This window comes from Equus caballus, chromosome 30 (assembly GCF_041296265.1).
Source record: "Equus caballus isolate H_3958 breed thoroughbred chromosome 30, TB-T2T, whole genome shotgun sequence".
NCBI lineage: Eukaryota > Metazoa > Chordata > Mammalia > Perissodactyla > Equidae > Equus > Equus caballus.
Window position 1 is genome coordinate 32885305 of NC_091713.1, and position 21627 is coordinate 32906931.

At 34.0% G+C, this 21627-nt stretch overlaps 1 protein-coding gene across 3 annotated transcripts in view; it reads left to right on the forward strand.

Annotated features, from left to right (window-relative positions):
- Positions 1-242: 242 nt before the first annotated feature.
- Positions 243-21627, forward strand: part of CFH (complement factor H) — a 78781-nt gene continuing 57396 nt past the window's right edge. Inside the window, exons 1-5 of one of the 3 annotated variants that reach the window (XM_023632610.2) lie at positions 243-855; positions 14779-14964; positions 15311-15416; positions 18470-18546; positions 19845-20036. In XM_023632610.2, the coding sequence (XP_023488378.2) occupies positions 774-855; positions 14779-14964; positions 15311-15416; positions 18470-18546; positions 19845-20036 (643 nt within the window). In that variant the 5' untranslated portion in view covers positions 243-773. Of the gene's footprint in view, positions 856-10629; positions 11449-14778; positions 14965-15310; positions 15417-18469; positions 18547-19844; positions 20037-21627 lie in introns of those variants that run through there. The other 2 variants (XM_001491704.7, XM_070255782.1) reach the window with 2 other exon arrangements.

Below are 21627 nucleotides of genomic sequence, written 5' to 3' on the forward strand. Positions count from 1 at the left end.
TTTCTTCACCTTGATGCTGCTTGTGTTTGACTGTCTTTACCTTCTTGATATTCAACGAACCACTTGCTTGTATTCTCTTTATTCATATTTTATTTCCATACAAAGTTAAAAAAATCAGCATTTCAATTTCTTGATGTTTGAATTACTAAACTTTTTTGTGTCTAATGAGAGTGAGCCTGTTGCTTTACACACCTATATAACAAGTCCTTAGAAGACGAATTTCATGAATTGTGGGAAAAGTAGGCTCCTCAAATCAGCCAGGACTGCATTCTTGGCAAAGTTTACTCACGTTGTCTGGGTCTTGATTGTGAAAGCATTGCCTAAGCTCAAGTTCTGTGAATGATTTTTGAAAGAGTTCTATTATTTTATCTTCTGAGGTTGACACACAATAGACTTGAATGGAGTTGCAGTAACTGGAGGATTTATGAAATCCGGAGGATATCACCGAGCTACTGCTTTGCACATTCCAAGAACCTGAACATGTTCCAACGGAGAACATGCCTAGGTTTATAAAAACAAATGAAGAGTGAGTGTCAGCATTAGCGTTCTGTAGGAATGCAGCGAGAATCGGGTTCAAACTCCGGCACTGCTGGGGCTTGTGGCTGATTTTTTTCTTTTACTTTGCAAAAGTTTCTCATGGGCGGAGCATCTATTAATCCTTTCAATTCTCGAGCTGTGTTTCAACTTCCTTTTGGAGCAAGTACCTTCCTGTGCTAGTCAGAGATTTTTAGCAGAGGAGAACCTGACCTAGTGTGAGCAGCGTCAGCTGTTAAATGTACCCCTATAAGACCCCCAAAATGAGATTGGCAGCGAAGATTGTGTGGCTTGTCTTATGGACTGTGTGTGTTGCAGAAGGTAAGAGTAAAAACGGAAGACTTTTTTCTACAGCTATATTATCAAACAATGGCTAATATACTTTTCACAGTGATAATAAAAATTTGGTCTAGAAAGTGTGATTTAATTACTGGTCTGTAGTTTAGTGCGTGAGTGGCTTTTGATTTTAAGTTTAAAAAACATACGCCGCTTTCCTGGATGGCGTATCTGACTATTCGTCATAATTTTATTTAATGAAAAATTTCAGAAAATGTTTGAATGAATATTTTTGAAAACCGTAATGTGATAATCATTTCCCTTGTAATTATCATGAAATATAATTTAATTTTTTGGCTTAGAATTTTCACCAAAATGCTTTATGTGAAAGTATTAAGAGGTTTGTGAACATATATAGAACCAGAAAATAAATTAGACAGTAAAATCCTTCAAATCATAGAATTTATTTCAGATATAGATGTTAACTCTTCCTAGGTTTCATTTATCATCTCTGACTGATATTGCCATGGTCTTAAAAGTCTTGTAGATAAGCATTACTTGTATCATTCGAATGATAGTATTATATAAAGGTGAAAAAAATTGAATATGCAATCTTTGTAACAGCTAACTTGTTCAGTAGAGTTTCTGCCTGTGATTGTATATAAGATACATTCGAGAACAGCAGCCTTTAGGAGTGGTCAATATGAGCGTAGAGTTTTTTTCTGATCTCAGTAAGACAATTTCTGGATTCATATTTAAATTTAATTCTATCACTGTTACTTGATATATTAAAAAGTTTCTTCTTGGAAATTTTCTCTCCTAGTTCATGATAGGTAACTACATATGTGATAGATATTTTGTTGCTATTTTCAAACCAAGTGAATTAAATATCATTTATAAATTTGCAAAACTTTTCACTGTCAACAAATTTTGATTGAATGCTTACATAATGTCAGCTGCTGAGCATTGAGAAATATTATGAAATAACACAAAACCTCTGTCCTTGAGAGTGTTTCAACCTAGAAAATAAAAGCAGACATCTTTTTTTAGTTATATCCTTTAGTAATTTTTTAAAGTTTATTCAAGTGTGTTTAATACTTTTGGAAAGATAGCGCCTTTTTGCAATTATACATTTTAATGTGTTATTGCTTGATTTTTAGCTTGTAAGTTTTATATCCAGCCACTTTTTAAACTACGTGTACAATCATTTCCCTGCACATATACATATTACAATGAGTATTTAAAAGTAAAATATTGTTGTATTGGCAAAGAGTTCCAGAACAATGTTAGTTACCAATTGCAGCAAACACATTTTTCTTGACATAAATATTTTCGTCTTTTCTTCTAATAGGAATGCTTTTATTGTTTCCCTATTTACATATTGTTCACTGAATTTTCATGTAGATATCATTTGTCATGCAAGGAAGATTTATTTTATTTCTAGCTCGTGTTTAAAACTCAAGAATCGATGCCAAGTTTAATTAAACTGTTTAAGTGATTAAAAAGTGGAATTTGAAATATTATTAAAATCAGGTGTTACAGAGTATGCGACAAAAATTAAATAATAATGATTTAAACTCCTTGCTTATGTAATTGGTTCCAGCTGACTTATTTCATCAATGAACGTTTAAATGAGATATCAGTTTCAGCTGTGAGCTGAGCATTCGCACTATACATATTATAGTGAGAATAACTGTGAATCTGGCTATTTCCTAACAGATAAAGTACAACTTTGGTATTTAAAGCAACGCTTAGGTTAGCCTCATGATTTTCACAAAAGCACATCTAATGCACAAGCTAGTAGAGAAAAATTAGATAAATATTCAGTTGATAGAGAAGTGCAATTTTATTCCTTGTTTGCCAAATAGTTCTGAAACTAAATTAGTTTGAAATGTCAATCAACTCCATCAGTCTGCCATACTTAACAGAAATTTTGCTCAACAGAGTATACTTGATCATTAAAAAAAATCCATGTATACGTCAACATTTGCCTCTGCTTTTATTATCCACGTAGACATAAATATGGAATACTAAATTGAGATATTGAGAAATACTAAACTGAATACTGAATGCTAAACTGAGAAATTGAGAAAAGATAGTTTTGCATGCTATCACAATCTGCTGTACTCAACTAGACAAAACATTTTAGCATTTCATAAATTGCCTCCACCCTGTTAGGAGGGAACATTCCTTCAAAAATATTATTCACTACTAAAGAGGAATAATGGCCAACAGGAGGAGTTTGTAAGCCCAACTTTCTATTTCTTTTCTTTTTTTATATACCAAGTAATACCTTTTTAATGCAGTAGGTTGTCTGCATTCACATTCCTAGCAGTACAGGAAAGTTAGCTGCTTTCCTGTAAAAAAATCATGGTGGGGGAGTCGTCACAGGCTACTCAGAATCTGTCCAGGTTTACAGGACAAAGTTCAGACACAGTTCCTCAATCCTCAATCATACCACATAGTTTCTGCTTTCTGGGTTGTATTATGACAAAACTTTTCAAGTAGAGCTTTTAGATTGAGGGTCTAAAAATTGCATCATCCTTGAAATTAGCCACAGACCAGAAATTTGAGGCTGATTAAAGTAAATTCAAATTCTACTGAAACATGTCCAAGGACACTCTGGCTGTGTTGTTTGGAGAGAGATGTTTTTTGATTCTGGAGGTTTAAAGGGCAAAACACTTCTTGCAGGACCTGAAATACAGTACAGATCAAAGAGAGAGAGATTCTATCCCATCAGAGAGAGGAGAATTTACTTTTTTCTATATTATATTGTTTCAGGTACAAGACGGCTTCAAATTTGAGTTAATCCTAATATGGAAAAGAAAAGAACTGATATAAATATCATAAGAATTAATTATGTTAATAAAAATTACTCTTTCATAAGGATATTTGTGAAATTATATATGGTTATAATCCAGAAAACTTGTGATAATGGTTTATAATCCTAAATTCTATGTTTCAATTCCAGTGTGCTAAATAAGAATTCCCCCTCCCCCCATAAAACCCCACATTTTCAGAAATATTAGTGTTGGTATTTACCTATATGGTATAATTTAAAGTTTTTCAATGGCCCAATCATCTTCAATATCTTCTCTCCTTCTAACATGTCCTACATGCTGATGTTACCTTAAATTCAACCAATCTAAAGTTTATGTGGAATGACAAATGCTCTGAATAAATAGTTTGGGATAAAGTTAGTATGATTCACCACAATTTACTGTGAATTATTATAAGTTGATAACCTTTCCACAACAATCTTTTGGGGGAAATGGATGATGAGGAGGAGGGTAGGAACAGGATTGAGCAATTCTGGATGAGGAAGTATTCTCAGGTGGGGTAGATCTGATGGGTGAAGTGCTGTGGCAAGCGCTGTGGGAAAGGGTAGAGAAAATGCCCCCAGGACTGTCAGGAACTCTAAGAACCTCTAAGTTTAGGCATATCCTGGAAATGCATTTGCTGCTCTTTTGCCCGCATATAATGTTAGACTAGAATGGAATTGTTTAAGTATTGCTAAAATTATTCTTAGCAAGAAGTAAGTTCCCAAACGTAAGTGGAAGCACAGGTTAGCAAAGATTCCTCATTTGTGGCGTTTGATTTTGAAGGCTGAAGCCAAAGTCTAAGTTGACCCATTTTTATTTGCTCAATTCCTGATTGTTCTCCAGCGTTTGCCACTTTTTCTTTTTCCCAGCTATGCCTACTCCTCTTCACCCCACACACCATCCCCCACCTGCCTGCCTGTGAGATTCTGCCAACCAATCTAGCCTAAGCTCACAACTACTGCATACTTTACCCGTTTCTTAACAACTTTAACCAGCCTCAGAACACAGTGCATAAAAAGGACATGATGTAATTGAAAAAAAAAAGTGTTACATTTTAGTTTAACATTATAAGGAAACATTATAAAAATGGCTCAGAGAAAGCAAAAGTATTGGAACAGGAAAAAAAGTCACAAAAATAATAAAAGGAAAGGAGGAAAAAAGATTTGACAGAATACTTTTATTTGTTTTGACATTTTAACTGAGAGAGCCAAGTTTCTCGTAAACCTTGTTAACCAGAAATGTAATAAATAGAAAAGTGATTATAGAAATGTTCCTTTAAAGATTCCTAAAAGTTTTTTTTGAGGTAAGTTAAAATGATTTCTGACTTCAAAAAGTATAACATAGATTCAAGCTTAGGACGCGTGGATGAGACGTACAATGGAATTACAGATGTTAGAGTTTCTTGAGTTCACGCAACAGAAATTTAAGTGCACTAAACATTTGTTCCCATGTCTTCTCTTATCATTTACATTTGCTACCATCTACTATGCTCTTTCCACAAGTTGCCCATGATCTACAGATATAATGGAAAGGCTCCAAGAAAGTTTTATATTCATTCATTCTTTCTTTCTTTCATTCATTCATTTCTTCACTCAATGATCATTTTTTAAGTAACTGCTAAGTACGGGACACTATGACTTGCACTTTCCAAAAGGAGGCCACTTAGTGGGGAAAAAAGGAGTGATTGTGTATCTTATTAGCATATGGTATTTTGTCATATAAAGTATTGTGATGAAGATAAACAAAAGAGACTATAGGATCATTTAGGGAAGGCAACAAACCCAAATCAGAATGAGAGGATGGAATGGGATAGGGTTAAGGAGTTGGTTTGTACAAGGTACAATGAAATGAAGACAGAGAAATATGTCAGGATTGTGATGGCATCTTGGGTATGTTTTGATGATTGAATAGGAGTTCACCAAATGAGGATGATGAGGACACTCAAGACTCAGGAGACACTGAGTGTGTATATGAAGGACCAACAACAGAAGTTCTGTAAAACTGGAGGACTGAAATCATCTCCCATATTTCTATTTCTTCCCTTAACTGAACTACCACAGTACTACACGTAAAATTGGGTATAGTGTTTTTTCTTCCCTTTCTCTTTTAACAGGTATTCCCAAGATTTTCATGATGATTATTAAGATGCTAAATCATTTCTGCTACAGAGTTTTCAGGGTCCTCATTTTAATGTCACCCCGTGACTGAGCTCCTTTCTGTAGTAACCAGTTAAGCCTTATGAAACCTTAGTCCCTATATACTAACAATTTATTTTAAGAAAATAACTTTTGACTTGAGCAATAATTGGCATTAGATGTTAGCTATTCAAATACTAGACATTTCATGAAACTTGGTTTCAGTGGAAGTTTCAAGCTGCATCCTGACAGTAACTTGTTTCAATCCTAATTAGGATGTACTTGCTGCTCTGCCCAGTTTCTTATAGCTATTGCCTATTCTCCAGTTTGCTTTTTATGATCCTGGAATTATCTTTATGCACTTTTTTACTGTTAAAATTTTAAAAGGTAACTGTATAACTACCTTTTTAAATTTTAAATATATAATTTTATTTCTTCAAAGCATTATTAAATGCAACATAATCTCCATTTGCTTTTTCTAGAGTTTGTTTAAAAAGAACTTCATTGCAACTGTAATTTTCTTTACACGGGTATTCATAAATTACTTCCCAAATCACCTTTCAGTCTTCTCATGTTATTTTTAAAATAATCTGAATATGTCTTATTTTTGAAATCTAATTGGACCATATCATATATATGCAAATGTAAGTAATATGCATATATACCAATGAGAAGACAGGAAAGAAATTTAACATAAAATATCTGTTTTTGCTATTTCCCTTTTGTCCATTTGCTTTCTTTTTTTCTAAATTGATTTTTAGTTTTGCTTTATAATATATTCTAATATCTACTAAGTTTAGAATTAGGCAATTTAAAAAGTAATGTCTTCTGTTCTTTTTTTTCACAAAATAATTTAGAAAACAAGAGTAATGGAACAGAGATGAACTGTAGTCTACCAAAGGAATACTGTACAAATTTGATTATGGTTTTCTCAAATATTTAATTTTATCATGATTCATTTCTTTTGAGTAAGAAAACTTTTGAAATAAATAACTGTTTATAGGTATATTGACATTGAAAACAAGTAATTAGCTCTGTTTTCATTTGTCAATAAAACTACCTTAAATTTTGAAAGTGAAAAAATTAGGTAAATTATGATTATTAAAATGTCAAGTATGTTTTTTAACTTTGACCAAAATTTTATAGCTGTGTGCCTCAAATTAAATAAAAAAGAATCCTATTCTTGTCCAATAGCCAAGTCCATTTATACTCTTTATTTATGGACTGAATAATTTTAAATTGGAAAATCAGATCAAGTGAGTAAAAAAGTTCACCAGGTAGTGTTTTACAAAAAAGAAAATAATTTGCATTTAAATGACTATTCAAACACACAAGATGAAATATTCATTGTTTAAACTCAAGTGAATAGTAAGACATAAGGAAGCTTAGTTTACTCATTAGCTTAGAACTTGAGAAGTGAGATGGTTATTCAAAAAAAATAATAAAAGTTTTAAGATAAATTCTACCTTAAGAAATGTTTCCATGCCTTTGAAAATATTTTTATGCTACTTATAATAAGCCCCCTGCCCTATTTCTTCAAGAACTGCCAATTTAATTCAAGCAAATGTGATTGTTATACATACATGCCAACTGTTTGACTACTTGGCTAAAATAACTCTTTTTGTCTAATTAGAAATCTTTGAGAATGTGTTTTAACTTAGCTTGAACAATTATTTGCCAATTAAGACAAATGAGAGCCATGCCCTAAGATATGCTTAATTATCGTTATAGGACAATATATGAATCATTAAACATTTTTATGACATGAGTTGATAATACTAAATATGTTAAAGATTAGACCAATAGTAGAGAAGAAGTATATTTGAAGTTACAGGATCTGGGTATTAATGAAAATCCCTCCATTATGAAAAACAGGACACAGATGGTCCTTAGTCTTGGGGAGCGTACATTTTGATGGGAAGATAGATGAAATCCTAGCAAACATAAGAATAATTACAAATCGTGAACTATGTTGCGAAGGAGGTAAAGAAGGGGCTGAGGAAAAATAACAGAGATGGGATAGTGACGTTTGGGGACTTGAGCTGGGCTGGTCTTGGAGACTAAAAATAAGTGGATCACTCTGAGGAAATAATGTTTGAATAGAGCCTGAAAGATGAGACAAAGCCAACCCTCAAAAGTCTGTGGGAAAAATGTTTGAGGAGGAGAAAACAACGTGCGCAAAAGACTCAAAGAAAAAGAAATACATTTGCGACACTCAACAAAACATAGACAAAGCAGCCCCAGTGGCTTTGGCACAGTGAGTAAATGCTAGAGGTGACAAGATGAGATCAGAGAGAATGGCAAGATCCAGACAAGGGGTCCAAGGCCAAAGTAAGGAGTTTGGAATGTCTTACAAGTAAAAGGAAAATCATGGAAGAATTTTAACCACAGGAGTGACATGACCAAATTTGGAATCATCACTCGTAGTTCTGTGGGGAATGGAGCAGCAAGTTTGGAGATAGTCAGCAGGCTGTTTCACGGTCAAGGTGACAGATGATGATAATCAGAGCTAAGATTTTGGAGACGGCAGTGGAAAGATGGAAAAATGAAGTAGGGGTGATAATACCTTTTATTTACAGAGTCAAAGATGCCATTTCAAGTTCATGGAAAAAGCATCAGAGTTTTGAATATTATTTTCAGTGAAAAGGGTAATCAGTATGAGAACCTTTGATGTAGAGTAAACAGATATATGCAGAGTAAATATTGTGAGGAGCTGGTAGGAAGATTATGTGAAAGAGATATAACTTCGTCTTTTATATCTGGTAGTTAAAAGCAATTAACTAAATTTGAAAAATGAGGAATTAGAGGTATAAATGTATTATCTGGAAATATTACAATAACCAAAAGGAAAAATCATTTGCCTCTGGCTAGCCCACGGGCTGAACTTTTTTGTGGATGCGTTTCTTTGAACGTTTTGTGGATGGATTACTCTGTTGGTAAATTCATTACTTTAATAACAATAATTTAAATTGAATAAATTAATTCATAAGAAAAAATTTTATTACTCTTTCCTTGCACTAGCTTAATAACGGCATAGGAACTAATTTTACCAAAATGTTAATATATTAGTGGAAAATAGTTTTCTACTCCCAATGTTGCATCTACCTTTGAAATTTATTTTTCTAATAACCCGAACGCCATGAAGAGGATCTGAAATTCGAAACTGAAAAACACACATATTAGCCCATAATTAAACGGAAAATTTCCCGTAAAAGCATGAGCATTAAATTTTAAAAAGCCAAACAAAAACTCAGGCTTTTTCTGGAGGGGAGACTAGGAGGACGGACGGGTGGTTTTTGTTGTTTTGTGATAGAATATTGGCACCATCTAGTGGCGTAAAAGTATGTTTACTTAAATTATAAAAATCAAGATGGTGATGTGGAATCATTTATTACAAAGTTCCCTAATATAAATGTGCTAAAAATTTGCGAAAACTCCAAAAGAAAGTTCGAGCATATGAAAGCCCATACAAGTATTGTTTCTTACTTAAAAATGTAGTTTCATGTGGAGCTTTCTGTTCTATGATATGTTGTAAACTGTTTCCATAATGGATATGTCCTATGATGGGATTCAGCTCAGTTGATTATTTTTTTCCCCTTGGTTTAAAAAAAAAAATTCTAGACTAGAATGTTCAACCATTATTATAAAACCGAGTAAGGAAAAGAGTTTAGCAATGAAAATAATATCAATAAATATGTATGGTGATGAGTATCTTTGAATTTGCTTTTTTAAAAGTAATGTGTTGGGGGTTTACTAATACAATCATTCTAACATCGAGTAGTTATATCTAAATGAAGCAGTAGGCAGTATTAAAAATATTAGCAGTTACAATCATAGACATGAGCTTTTTAATGAATTTCCTGGTGTTCTCCTCTTTATTTATCACATAGTAAATTAAGTTTTTGGAAAATAAAAATCATACTGTATATGCAGATTCTATTACTTTAATATCTTTATTGTGAAATATACTATATGAGTTAAATGTGAATGTACTGTATTACAAATAACTATAATCACCCATGTCAAGAAGTGGAACATTGTCAGCCTCCTCAACAATTCCCTTCAGTTTCTTCTAGACTAAAGCTCTTATCTTTCTCGTGGACGAAAACATTACCTTAATATTTATGGAATTTGTATTTTTACTCGTCTTTAATAGTTTCAAAGTCTATGTACACATCGCTAATATATACATCTGTTCTCAAATTTTATATAGATGAAATAGTGCTGTAACATTATATGATATATATTATATATTTATATAGATAGGTATAAATAGATATATTTATATAGATGAAATATCCTTAGTGTACCTTTGTGTCTTTTTACTTTATGTGATTATTATTTTTTCTTTTCATCTCATTTTGTGGCATTGGTGTATTATTCCATTGAATGGATATACCATAAATTTTTATCTATTCAACTGTTGATGAACATTGCCGTTATTTCCATTTTTGACTATTACAAAAACCACATGGCTATCAACATTACCACACATGAAATCTGGTTCACGTGTGCGAGTTTCTGCAGAATATATTCCCAGGAATAAAACTGCTGAGTATGGGACAATGCATGTCTTCAATTTCACTGTGAGTTGCTAGACTCTTCTCTATTGTGGTGGTTCCAATTTTCCTTCCCACCAGTGATTCCTGATCCTCTGCATTCTTTCCAAGTGGTAGGATTTCAGACGTTTTTTTGTTTTTGCCAATGTCATTTTATTTTATTCATGGTTTATTATGGTTTTAATTTTCGTGTTCAGTTTGAGCAATTTTTCATTAGTTTATTGATCACTTGGATTTCCTTTCTGGTAAAATAACTGTTCAAGTCCTCTACCCATTGACTTTTTTTTTTTTTCTTTTTAACAGCTTTGTCAAGTTTTGAAAAACAAGATTACTTCTGGCGCCGGCCCGGTGGCGCAGCAGTTAAGTTCGCATGTTCTGCTAATCGGTGGTCGGGGTTCGCCGGTTGGGATCCCGGGTGCGGACATGGCACCACTTGGCACGCCATGCTGTGGCAGGCGTCCCACATATAAAGTAGAGGAAGATGAGCATGGATGTTAGCTCAGGGCCAGTCTTCCTTAGCAAAAGGAGGAGGATTGACAGCAGTTAGCTTAGGGCTAATCTTCCTCAAAAAAAAAAACAAGATTATTTCTCTTTGTACGTTTTGTAGAAGTAGCTGGTGAAGCCAACTAACTCCACAAACAGAGGCTGAAGTTTTCTATGTTTATTTTGGTCATAGGACTCAAGATCTGTAAAATCTCATTGAGTCAGTCTTGCTGTACTTTTTTGTTGTACAAAAATTTTGTTGGAATTTGTTGTGCAAATTCCAGGAATTTGTCCATTTTATCAATATTTTCAAAGGTATTGGCAAACAGTTGTTTAAAGTATTTGGTGAAAATCTTTTTCTTTTCTTTTTGAGGAAGATCAGCCCTGAACTAACATCTGCCACCAATCCTCCTCTGTTTGCTGAGGAAGCCTGGCCCTGAGCTAACATCCGTGCCCATCTTCCTCTAGTTTATATGTGGGATGCCTACCACAGCATGGCTTGCCAAGTGGTGCCACGTCGGCACCTGCGATCCCAACGGGCGAACCCCGGGCCACCGAAACGGAGCATGCGAATTTAACCGCTGTGCCAGCAGGGCGGCCCCAGTTAAAATCTTTGTGATGTTTGCAAGATTTCTAGTGGTATCCCTTTTTCATTCCTTATCTTGGTTATTTGTGCCTTCTCTCTTTTTTAATATTTTGATCAGTTTTGCCAGAATGTGATCAATATTATTTATCTTGTCAAAAAACCATTGACTTTGAACTGGAACCTTTAATTCATTTCTGTATAATAAAATTACTTATATGTTTGAGTTAAAAACTAACACTCAACTTGATCCCTTTTTTTTGTCTTTCTTCCTCTCCCTGACCTTACCGTCTTTTGATTTGGTTAATTATTATAATTTAATATTTTGCTGTCAAGTAAGCTAGAAGTTTTCATCTCAATTTTGCTTCTATAATTTTGGCAGTTAACTTAGTAATTAAAACATACTTTCTTAACTTATCAAAGTTTAATGCTAATTTATCAGTTAGGGTTCAACCAGAGAAACAGAATCAGTAAAAGTTTATCTATCTATCTACCTATCTGCCTACCTACCTATCTATCTAAAGAGAGATCTGTCATGAGACAGGAAATTGCCTACTGTAATTGTGGGCACTGGATAAAAGTTCAAAATCCACAGGGCAGGCAGTCAGAAAAGGAGGAACATAGGCTGGAAGTGACAGGCAAGGAAGCTGCTGTCCACAGTAGAGTTTCTTCTCTTTTGGAGCAACCTCAGTCCTGTTTTACAACCATTCAAGTGATTTAATCAGGCTCACACAGATTATCCTGGATAATCTCCTTGTTTAAAATTAATTGATTAGGATTGTATCTGGCCACATACCTTCCCAGGAATACCTAGATTAGTGTTTGATTAAATGACTGGAGGGTTGCCTAGCCAAGTTGATGTATCATGAAAGCCATCACAGCTGGTTAATTCCTTTCCATTCTTCTAGATGTTGTGAGCCTTAAAGTTATAAGACTTTAATTTTATTTTTCCTTCTCTCATTTAACTCACTGTTGCCATTTATTTTGTCTATATGTATATGTGTGTTCGTATGTATGTATTTAAAACTATGTAGGACTATATTTTGGTTTTTTATAGTCAGTCTTCATTTCGATTTATTTGTATTTGTACTGTTTTCTTTGGTCTTTGTTTCTTTCATTGCAAACCTTGTATCTGGGATCATTTTCCTTTTCCTGAAGTACATCCTTTATTTTCCCTTAATGTGAATCTATAATGGCAAATTCTCTCAAATTTTATTAATCGAAGTCTTTAATCTTGAAAATTATTTCTTTATATAGAATTCTAGGTAGATACTTATTGCCTTGTGCAAATTGAAGTGAATGGCTAGCATCTTCTGGTTTCTGTTATTACTATTGAAAAGTCAGTTGTAAATCTAATCATTCTGATCCCTGATCTAATATAACTTCACTAGAAACAGGAAGTCTGTACTACCTTTCCCCCTTACTCTTATGTTATTATTTACCCACAGTTTTAAATATTCCCCAAAACGCGATTTTTAAAAGCCTGATAATATTTCCTGAGGTGAATGTACCACAATTTAACATCCATGTTTTTTAACATTCTAATGGTTTCCCATTTTATCCACTATAAAAATGTTGGAATAAATATCCTATACATAAATATCTCACCAAATCTTTAATTATTGCTTTAGGATACTTTTTTTAGATTGAAGTTATTTTTTAATTTGTATGAGCTCTTTTAAGATTCTTTATCTATATATCACCAAATTGCTTTCTGTTAAGATTATAGTCACTTATACTTCTAGTTTTATTTACTAATAATATTTATATCACTTCATTTCCTACAAAATTGATTGTCATCTCCTTTACATTGCTGTCATTGAAATTCACCAAAAAATATCATTCACATTTAATTTTCATGTCTTTGATTATTAGTAATGGCTATGTTATTGGTCCTTCTTAAGAAAATGATCTATCATATTCTGATATTTTCCCTTTGGTGGTGTTAATGCTTTTATTATTGCAAGCAGTGCTTTTGTGTTGAAAATGATTATGCAGTTAATTTTCCTTTAAGTTTTGCATAGATTATATTTTCATAAATCGAATTTTTAATTTTAAAATATTTTATTGTGTGTATCCTCTTTTTATAATTTGCTTTATTCACTAAACTTCATGTTTTTGTTATTTACTCATAGTTTTCTGAAAAGATTAATAAATATGATTGCAGATGGATGGCACTAATAAATAATAGTGGGTTACAAAAATGACATAGTATCTGATCTAGCAGGCAATTAAAGAAGTTATGGAAGAAAGAAGTAGATATGAATATCTTTATCCTTTTACCCATTTTATCTATCTTTTTAATAACATATTTAGGATAGCTATTTTAAAGACTTTAACACTAATTCCAATGTCTAGATCTGAGAGTCTGCTTCTCCCAGCCATTTTATTTTGGCTTCATTTTTGGTCACTTTTTTTCTGCTTCTTTGTATGTCTTTTATCTTCTTCTTCTTCTTCTCCCCAAAGCCCCCCAGTATGTAGTTGTATATTCTAGCTGAAGGTCCCTCTATTTGTGCTATGTGGGACATCACCTCAGCTTGGCTTGATGAGCAGTGCCATGTCCACACCAGGATCCACACCGGCAAAACTGGGCTGCCGAAGCAGAGCGTGCAAACTTAACCACTTGGCCGTGGAGCCGGCACTCCTTGTGTGTCTTTTAATTTTTATCCAAAGCCATGCATTTTATGTGAAATAAATGTAATGATAAAGTTTATATTATTTACCCCCACTGACAAGAGTGTTTACTCTTTGGTGATTCAATCAGGAATCGAACTCAGACGGGCTCCAGTTGCATTTTTACTTTGAGTCCGTCCAGTTCTGGATTTGAAAGTCTCAAGGTAGAGAACTTCTTGAGTTTTTATCAAGAACTTAGTTGGTCTCTTCTTCCATCCTGAAAGACTATGATAGATTTATCTTGCTTCTCCGGTGTTTTGACCTCTGCTCTAAATCTCACCCCGAGTGACTTCCAAATATGGCAGGTGTCTTAATGAGGACACCAGTTCTGTATTTGAAGCAGGCCCCTTTCCTTACTGACTTTTTCCGCGAGACTATAGGAAATTCCACTCCACTCTTTGTCTCTTTTATTCATTGGCTTTTTCTTCAGAACTTAGAATAGTGCTCCATAAATATTTTCCAAATTAATGAATGAATAGTAGAATGCAGTGCAGCAGTTAAGGATAATCTAGTAAAGTATTATTTCTCTGCAAAGCTATTCTTACAAGTTTATGTAGATTCAATTTCTGTAAGGTAAAATGCCTATTTTATATAAAGTAAGGCACACACTTGGCTGGACTTGTAACCATATAAGTATTTTTTAAAACAAAAATAACTTCAACGTAGTATATGTTTAAATAGTTACTTTAAGCACTTATTTTTATTGCTTGCAGATTGTAAAGAACCTCCTCCAAGAAAACAAATAGAAATTCTATCAGGTTCCTGGCCTGAACAAACATATAAAGAGGGCACTCAAGCTACATATAAATGCCGCCCTGGATATAGAACTCTTGGAACTATTACAATGCAATGCAGGAATGGACAATGGGTGGCTCTTAATCCATCGAGGATATGTCGGAGTAAGTATTTCATACATCTGTAAAATTTATGAAAACTTTTAATTTTGAAAATACTGAATGTTTGCAATTGTACCAATACTGACTGAATTATATCACTATTGTCATTTAAATCCCAAACAATACACCATCATTTTTCTTAAAAAAAGGGTTGTAATCTTCCAAAATTCAAAAAGCAAGCATGCAGTTAAATTCAATTATAAAATAATAACTTTGCCAGTTTTCACTTGTCCATATCTTCAATTCTGCCCTCTGATATAATATCGAATATCTTTGTTCCTGAGCACGTACATGAGATGTGTTTGCTGGTGTGGTGTACTACTATTCTCTCTTTTCTTTTTTATTTTAGAAAGGCCCTGTGGACATCCTGGGGATACTCCTTTTGGTTCTTTCCATCTCGCGGTAGGAGATGAATTTACATATGGCGCAAAGGTTGTTTATACATGTGTTGAGGGGTAAGTCATCAATATAAAAAGAGGTTTATAACCGAGATCATTTATAATTGATATAGTAAATAGGAACTGGACTAATTTATAATTTTTAAAGTTACTATATCTCTCTACGAGCGTCTTTACAAGTAGCACACAACCAACTTGAAAAATTAAACTCTAATGGAAATTATCATATTTGGATAACATATTATCTCCTCAACACTGAAAAGTTAAAATGGTTTACAATTACTCTGACAGAGTGTATTTATAATAGAGTTGGAAAATAGTGTGGTGGTAAATAAGGGTTCAGGTCTAGTCCTCACTACACTCTGTTATGTGCAGAGTATTATGGGAGTTCAATGCGTCAGGCATGGTGCGAATGGTAACCAAATTACATTCCATGATACCTACTTTGATAAAATCTTATAAAATTTAGGAGAAGCAAAACTTTTACACTGAAATAATAACTACCATACTTTAAGGTTCCATGGTCTGCAAATTATTATTCTTATCATATGGACCAAAAATGCTACTAGGTTCATAAACATTAGCTCTGTGTGTCTAACCACCCACTGGGATCGCATGGCTAATCTTAACACTGTGTTACCTCCTCAGTGTTCTTTCTTCCTTGTAATTCCAAGCCAGGTCAAAAAGTCATTTTTAAGAAAGTTTCATATGTGGGAAACCCAGTATCCTTACAATTTTATACTATGCAAATGTAAATGAGATCAAGAGATTACAAATGGGGTCTTATTATTCTCTTCTCATTCATTTCTTGATTTGAGGCAATAAAATATAATATTTTAAAGTTTAGGCTTTGAAGCCTGCATTCCAAAATCCCACCCTTCAATAACTGTATGCATTTTGTAAAATCTCTCTTTACTCCCATTTCCTCAGGTCCATCATAGGATTGGCAGGAGAAATAAATAAGACACACACTTGAAGGCCTTAGAAGAGCTCCTGGGATATTGTAGACACTCAATAAGTATTAGTTCTTATTATTTATTCTCTCCTTGGTCACTACTTGAGGAAGATTTTTCAAGGACATTTTTAGCCCAACCTTCAATCATTACTGCTGACTTTATTACACATGGCCAAATAGATTAAGACCATCAGACATGAACTTGCCAATTTGCTTCACTGTTCACCTCTGAAATATCCCTTTCAATCCGGGCTAGTCTGGCTTTTTCAGATTCCACTCTTGACTTGGCAAAAGGGATCAGATTCATAAACTTCTTCCACTAGATTCCCTAAATCTCAGTTATAAGTAATACTTTTAATTTGGTAAAGAAGTTAGTGACATACTTGCCTCTGACTCTTGCTCTGGTTAACTCAGCTTTGCCTCCTGCATCTTGTGTACATTATCAGTAAACGCTCTTGTAGACTTGCTATAAAAGCGACTGTTTCCATCACTCAACTTGGGCCCCCAATGGGACTAGATATTTGTCAGTAGAGTAAGTCTTTGGACCATGCAAGGTCAGCAAACAGAAGTATTTTATGCTATCTTAAACTTTTATTGAGGGATTGTTTTACATATCAGAGGGGGTGTAAATTTTTTGACCCAGTTGTGGAATCTAATGGTAAAGTGGGTTTGCTACATCCATGTTTCTGCCAATCAACCCATCTTCTTTGATCCCTTGTCCCCATCCATCTTTTCTGTGCTGAATACTTATTTAGCCGAATACTAGCCACTTATCAGGATATTCAATATTCGTATCCAGTTTTATTATCCTACAAGTAAGTAGTTTTAAGGAGGCACTCTGTAAAACATTTTTCTGGTATTTTGCCTGGCCAGGATTGCATTACTTTCCTCCAGCTAGCAACATTTGGACAATCTCTCTCTCTTCTCACTTCCCTCCCATGTATATGGCTCCTAGGAGGTTTTGTGTAGAATTTTGCAGAATTCCTCAAAGAGCTTTGGAAGAATGGATGAGTCTCTGTTGTAGATGGAAAATGTTAACCAGGAAATCTGCTTGCTCTGTTGGAAGTGGGTACCAGTAGAGGAGAGAGATAACCTTTAAAAACCAATTCTTTTGTTCCTTTATATGATAGAGATATAGAGTAAATGTTTGACTTCAAGTTCTGTGACTCCTATTTAATCTGTTGAAATGTTTTCTTTCCAAATCAATAACAATCAAAGAAAGAAAAATTATTTTTTCTAGGGAGAAAGTTTGTTTGTTTTACTTGTGTAATGGGCTGAAAAATCCTTATTTGCAGATGAAGGAAACATTTGTCTATGTAGAATTATCTAGAAGCTTATGAAAGACCCCTTTTCAAAATTGTCTGTCTTTGTAATGATCAGATTATAGGTTATCAAAATACCTTCTCCTTATTTGTTTCTCTGAGAAAAAGCCTTTTGCCTCCAGGTGTCCACCATAATATCGAGAAGGATGCTTTACCTTGATCTAAAGCCTCTGACAATGACTACCCATTTTCCACCTGCCTCAGAAAACTTTCATTCAAGTAGAACATTTTAGATTTTAAGGATAGGCTAGATGAGTAATCATAATTAGATAAATTTGACATTGACTTGACTGTATGACCACACTCTGGAAAGAATCTCTAGGATGGAGATGGGAAGATGGAGACAAGTGCTGAAAATGAAGCTCTATCCTTCATCTAAGAAATTTTTGCTAGCTCTATCCTTGATTATGGCAAAAGCCCAAAGTATCCACAAAATGTCACAGTCATGGAGGATGGGAGTAGTGAATAAGATTGGAGGAGGGGTAACGTGGTTAGCTGTTGGTTACTATCATATTTTTGGCTTTGTTTCTGGTAGCAGTTCATGGAACTTTGTACAGTGTTAAATGTGACTGATTAGCTGACTCAATGATAAAATAAAAATGTATTGTCACGAAACAGTAATGAGTTTGCTCTGTGAACCAAGGATTAAGATTATTCCAAGTCAGTGTACCTGAGGGTTTGAGGGCCTTTCTTAAGAAAGAAAGAAAAGGAAGAAAATGTAGATGCTGTTAATTTTCCCTGAAATGGAGTTTCTGGGCATTTAGATTGGTATCGAACTTGAAACTGCATATAAACACACATTAGCTCACCATTCTGTTATTTTTGGTTTTCAGGTATCAGCTGATAGGTTCGATTAATTACCGTGAATGTGATGCAGATGGATGGACCAATGATATTCCTCTATGTGAAGGTAGATGTAAAATTCATTGATGAGTATATTAAGATACTTAAAATATCTAAGATGTAAAAAAGTCCTAGATTAAAATATCCTTAAAGTCTATAATTAAATATTTCTTACTCAAATTATTTTTGTGGCTTTTAGTATAAGACTGAGTGGATATCTAGCCTTTTTATTACTACATTATTTTGTGTTTGAGTAATCAGAAAAGATGCAGGAAATAAGAGAGAGCTCTGCCCTTTCTTACTGACCAATAAAGCCAACAATTTGAGTGAGAAAATGTAGATCCTGTTTCCAAATTTCCCATTAGAAATCTCAATCTCTAGTCATCATGGAAATAAAAGAGACCAATCAGGGTAGTCTTTCCCAGTTCCGTGGTCGGGAGTAAGTAAACAGGGAGAGATGGTGGGGAGGAAGACAGAAAGAGAGGGGCAGAAAAGGAGGCAGGGAAGGAGGGAGGGAGGGAAGGAGGGAGAGAAAGAAAGAAGAAACAAGGAGGAGGAAGTGATGGGGGAGTGGAGGAGAAATGTGATCACTCAAAAATCATGCTATCTAAAGAAGAGAATGGAAGATCTTTCATCTTTGGAAATGAGAGGAGGAGAATAATGTTCTGGGAACATCTACATTGGAATTACCTGAAGTGTTTGATAAAAACTGGAATTTTTGGTTATTAAAGATTTACTGAATCAATATCTCTGTGGTGATAGGGCAGGGAGAAAGCCATAGAATTTCCATTTTAACAAGCATCCTGGATCATCCTACTGTAAAATAAAAGTTTGAATACCATAACCTAAGGGATGTTGGATAATATTAAGTAAAACCAAAAGCAGGACTCAAATTACTTTGAACACTGATGTGGAATAGGAAAGAAATTAAAGACTATTTCTCTGTCGAAGTAAATATAATCAGGAAGTTTGCTTTTACACCTTGTGGGAATATAGTGTTATATTATTGTGAGACTTAAATGGAATTTTTGTATTGAGTTGTCCCAAGCGTTATATTTCTCAATTATTCAAGAAACGCTTGTTTGTTACTGCAAAAACAGAAACAGTCATTCAAAGTCGTAATTTTCTTTGTCCACTTCGTAGAAAAGAATCAGAGTTAAACTTACTATTGTTTCTCACTTAGCAGAATTTATCTCTGGCAAACAGGTATATCCAATGCTTCTTTAAAAAAAAAAAAAACATTTAAGTAATTTCCTCCAAGCTTAACTTGCTGATGATTTTACAGATAAAATGTATGTATATATGCATATTTTTCATGATAAAGTTTTCAAGTTCTATTAGAAAAAGTTATATTTCTCTTTTCAGTTGTTAAGTGTTTACCAGTGACGGAGCCAGAGAATGGGAGACTTATCAGCAGTGCATTGGAACTAGACCAGGAATACACTTTCGGACAAGTGGTACGGTTTGAGTGTAGTTCAGGCCTCATGCTTGATGGGCCTACAGAAATACATTGCTCAGCAGATGGCAATTGGAGTGGAGAAAAACCGAGATGTGTGGGTGAGAAACATTCACTGTTCATTTGATTATTTGAATGAGTTAGTTTTTCTCATGAAAATGTATGTTTCAAAACATTGTGCTTCCTAAAGAATCTGAATAATACTGATAGTCACTGCCATATAGTAGAGTTAAGATTTAAACCCTGGTTATCTGACACCAAAGTCTATGCTCATAACCATAATTAATTGGCATTGGCTTTTTTGGCTAAAATGAAATGCAAAGCATTTTTGCTATAAGTTTTAATATTGGCTTCCAGGATAGGTCTTTTTTTTTTTAATTTGAAAAGCCAAAGGTTCATTATTTATTTCCACGGACTCATCATGTTGACATTCTGATTTTGAATTGTGCTTATAGGAAGTGGCCCTGTTTTATATTTGCACTGTGAGTGTAGTATAAATATTGCTGAACTGAATTGAATCCAGTAAATAATTGTTGTCTCTTTTAAAAAGTTCTGTAGTAAACTATAAGTCAAGATTTCTTTCACTCTAATACCGCTGACCTATGCATCGTGAACAATCTGATGATTTTGTCTTGTAATGAAACATTACGGTCAATTTATTTAAAAGCACCATACTTTGTTTTACCAACACTTGTAGGTAGAAATTTCTGCCATATTTTTTAACATTATCTAAAATCTCCAAAATATTTATATTTTCTTAGTGTAGTCTATCCTACAATGAGATGCAGAGAAAAGCATTCCTCTTCTTAAGAACTCTTTCTAACATAACTAGTCAAGTCAATGATGATAAACATATTTATATTCAGTGTAGTAAATACTGTATACTCTAGAAATTCATGGATGATGTTTTCTTCTTACAACTAAATTTCTGTGGTTAGTGAATCATGGCTGGAATGGCTAATGCATAAGATAAGTCTTCAAGGGAGATTGAGAATTGATTAGATGAAGTTGAGGAGGGGAAAGCACGCCAGTCAGAGGAAGTTCATGAGAAAAAGGTGCACATGCAGTGAGGCTTCATGCAGCATCCAGCTCCCCTGTTCCCATTGTTCGAGGGGCCCTTGTGTAGGATGCAGGTGGGGGATAAGTCGGTGATGGATGAAGATCGGCTGGTACTAGGTTCTGAGGTGCTCCATATGGCATGCTGAAGAATTTGCCTTGTATCAAACTGACTTGAGAATCAATGAAAATTTTAAGTGGATCAGTGAAGTGACAAGAGAAAAGGTCGTTAAGTTATAAACAGGAAAACAGATTAGAAAGGTGAGGGACTAGGACCTGGGAAATTCATTGTTGTTGCTTTAATCCCAGGGGAAAATGTTGGAGAGATGATGATGTCAAAGATGATGGCCAGTCTTCTTTTGACAGAAAACATGGATGGACGGTGAAAACACAAATGCAGAAAATCAGTTGCTTTTCAGAGGTGCAATAACAAAGAGTTAAAGTAATTTCTTTGACAAAGTATTTTGTCTATAATTATTATCAACAACTAAAAAATACATAATTTTAACAGGTCACTCAGTGAAAATGCTTATCACAATCAGCCTGTATCTATATTTAGTTTTGTATAGATAGTTGACTAGTGTTACTGGCTACTATTTATTTCAAGAGGACTATTTATCCTCAAACCAAATAAAA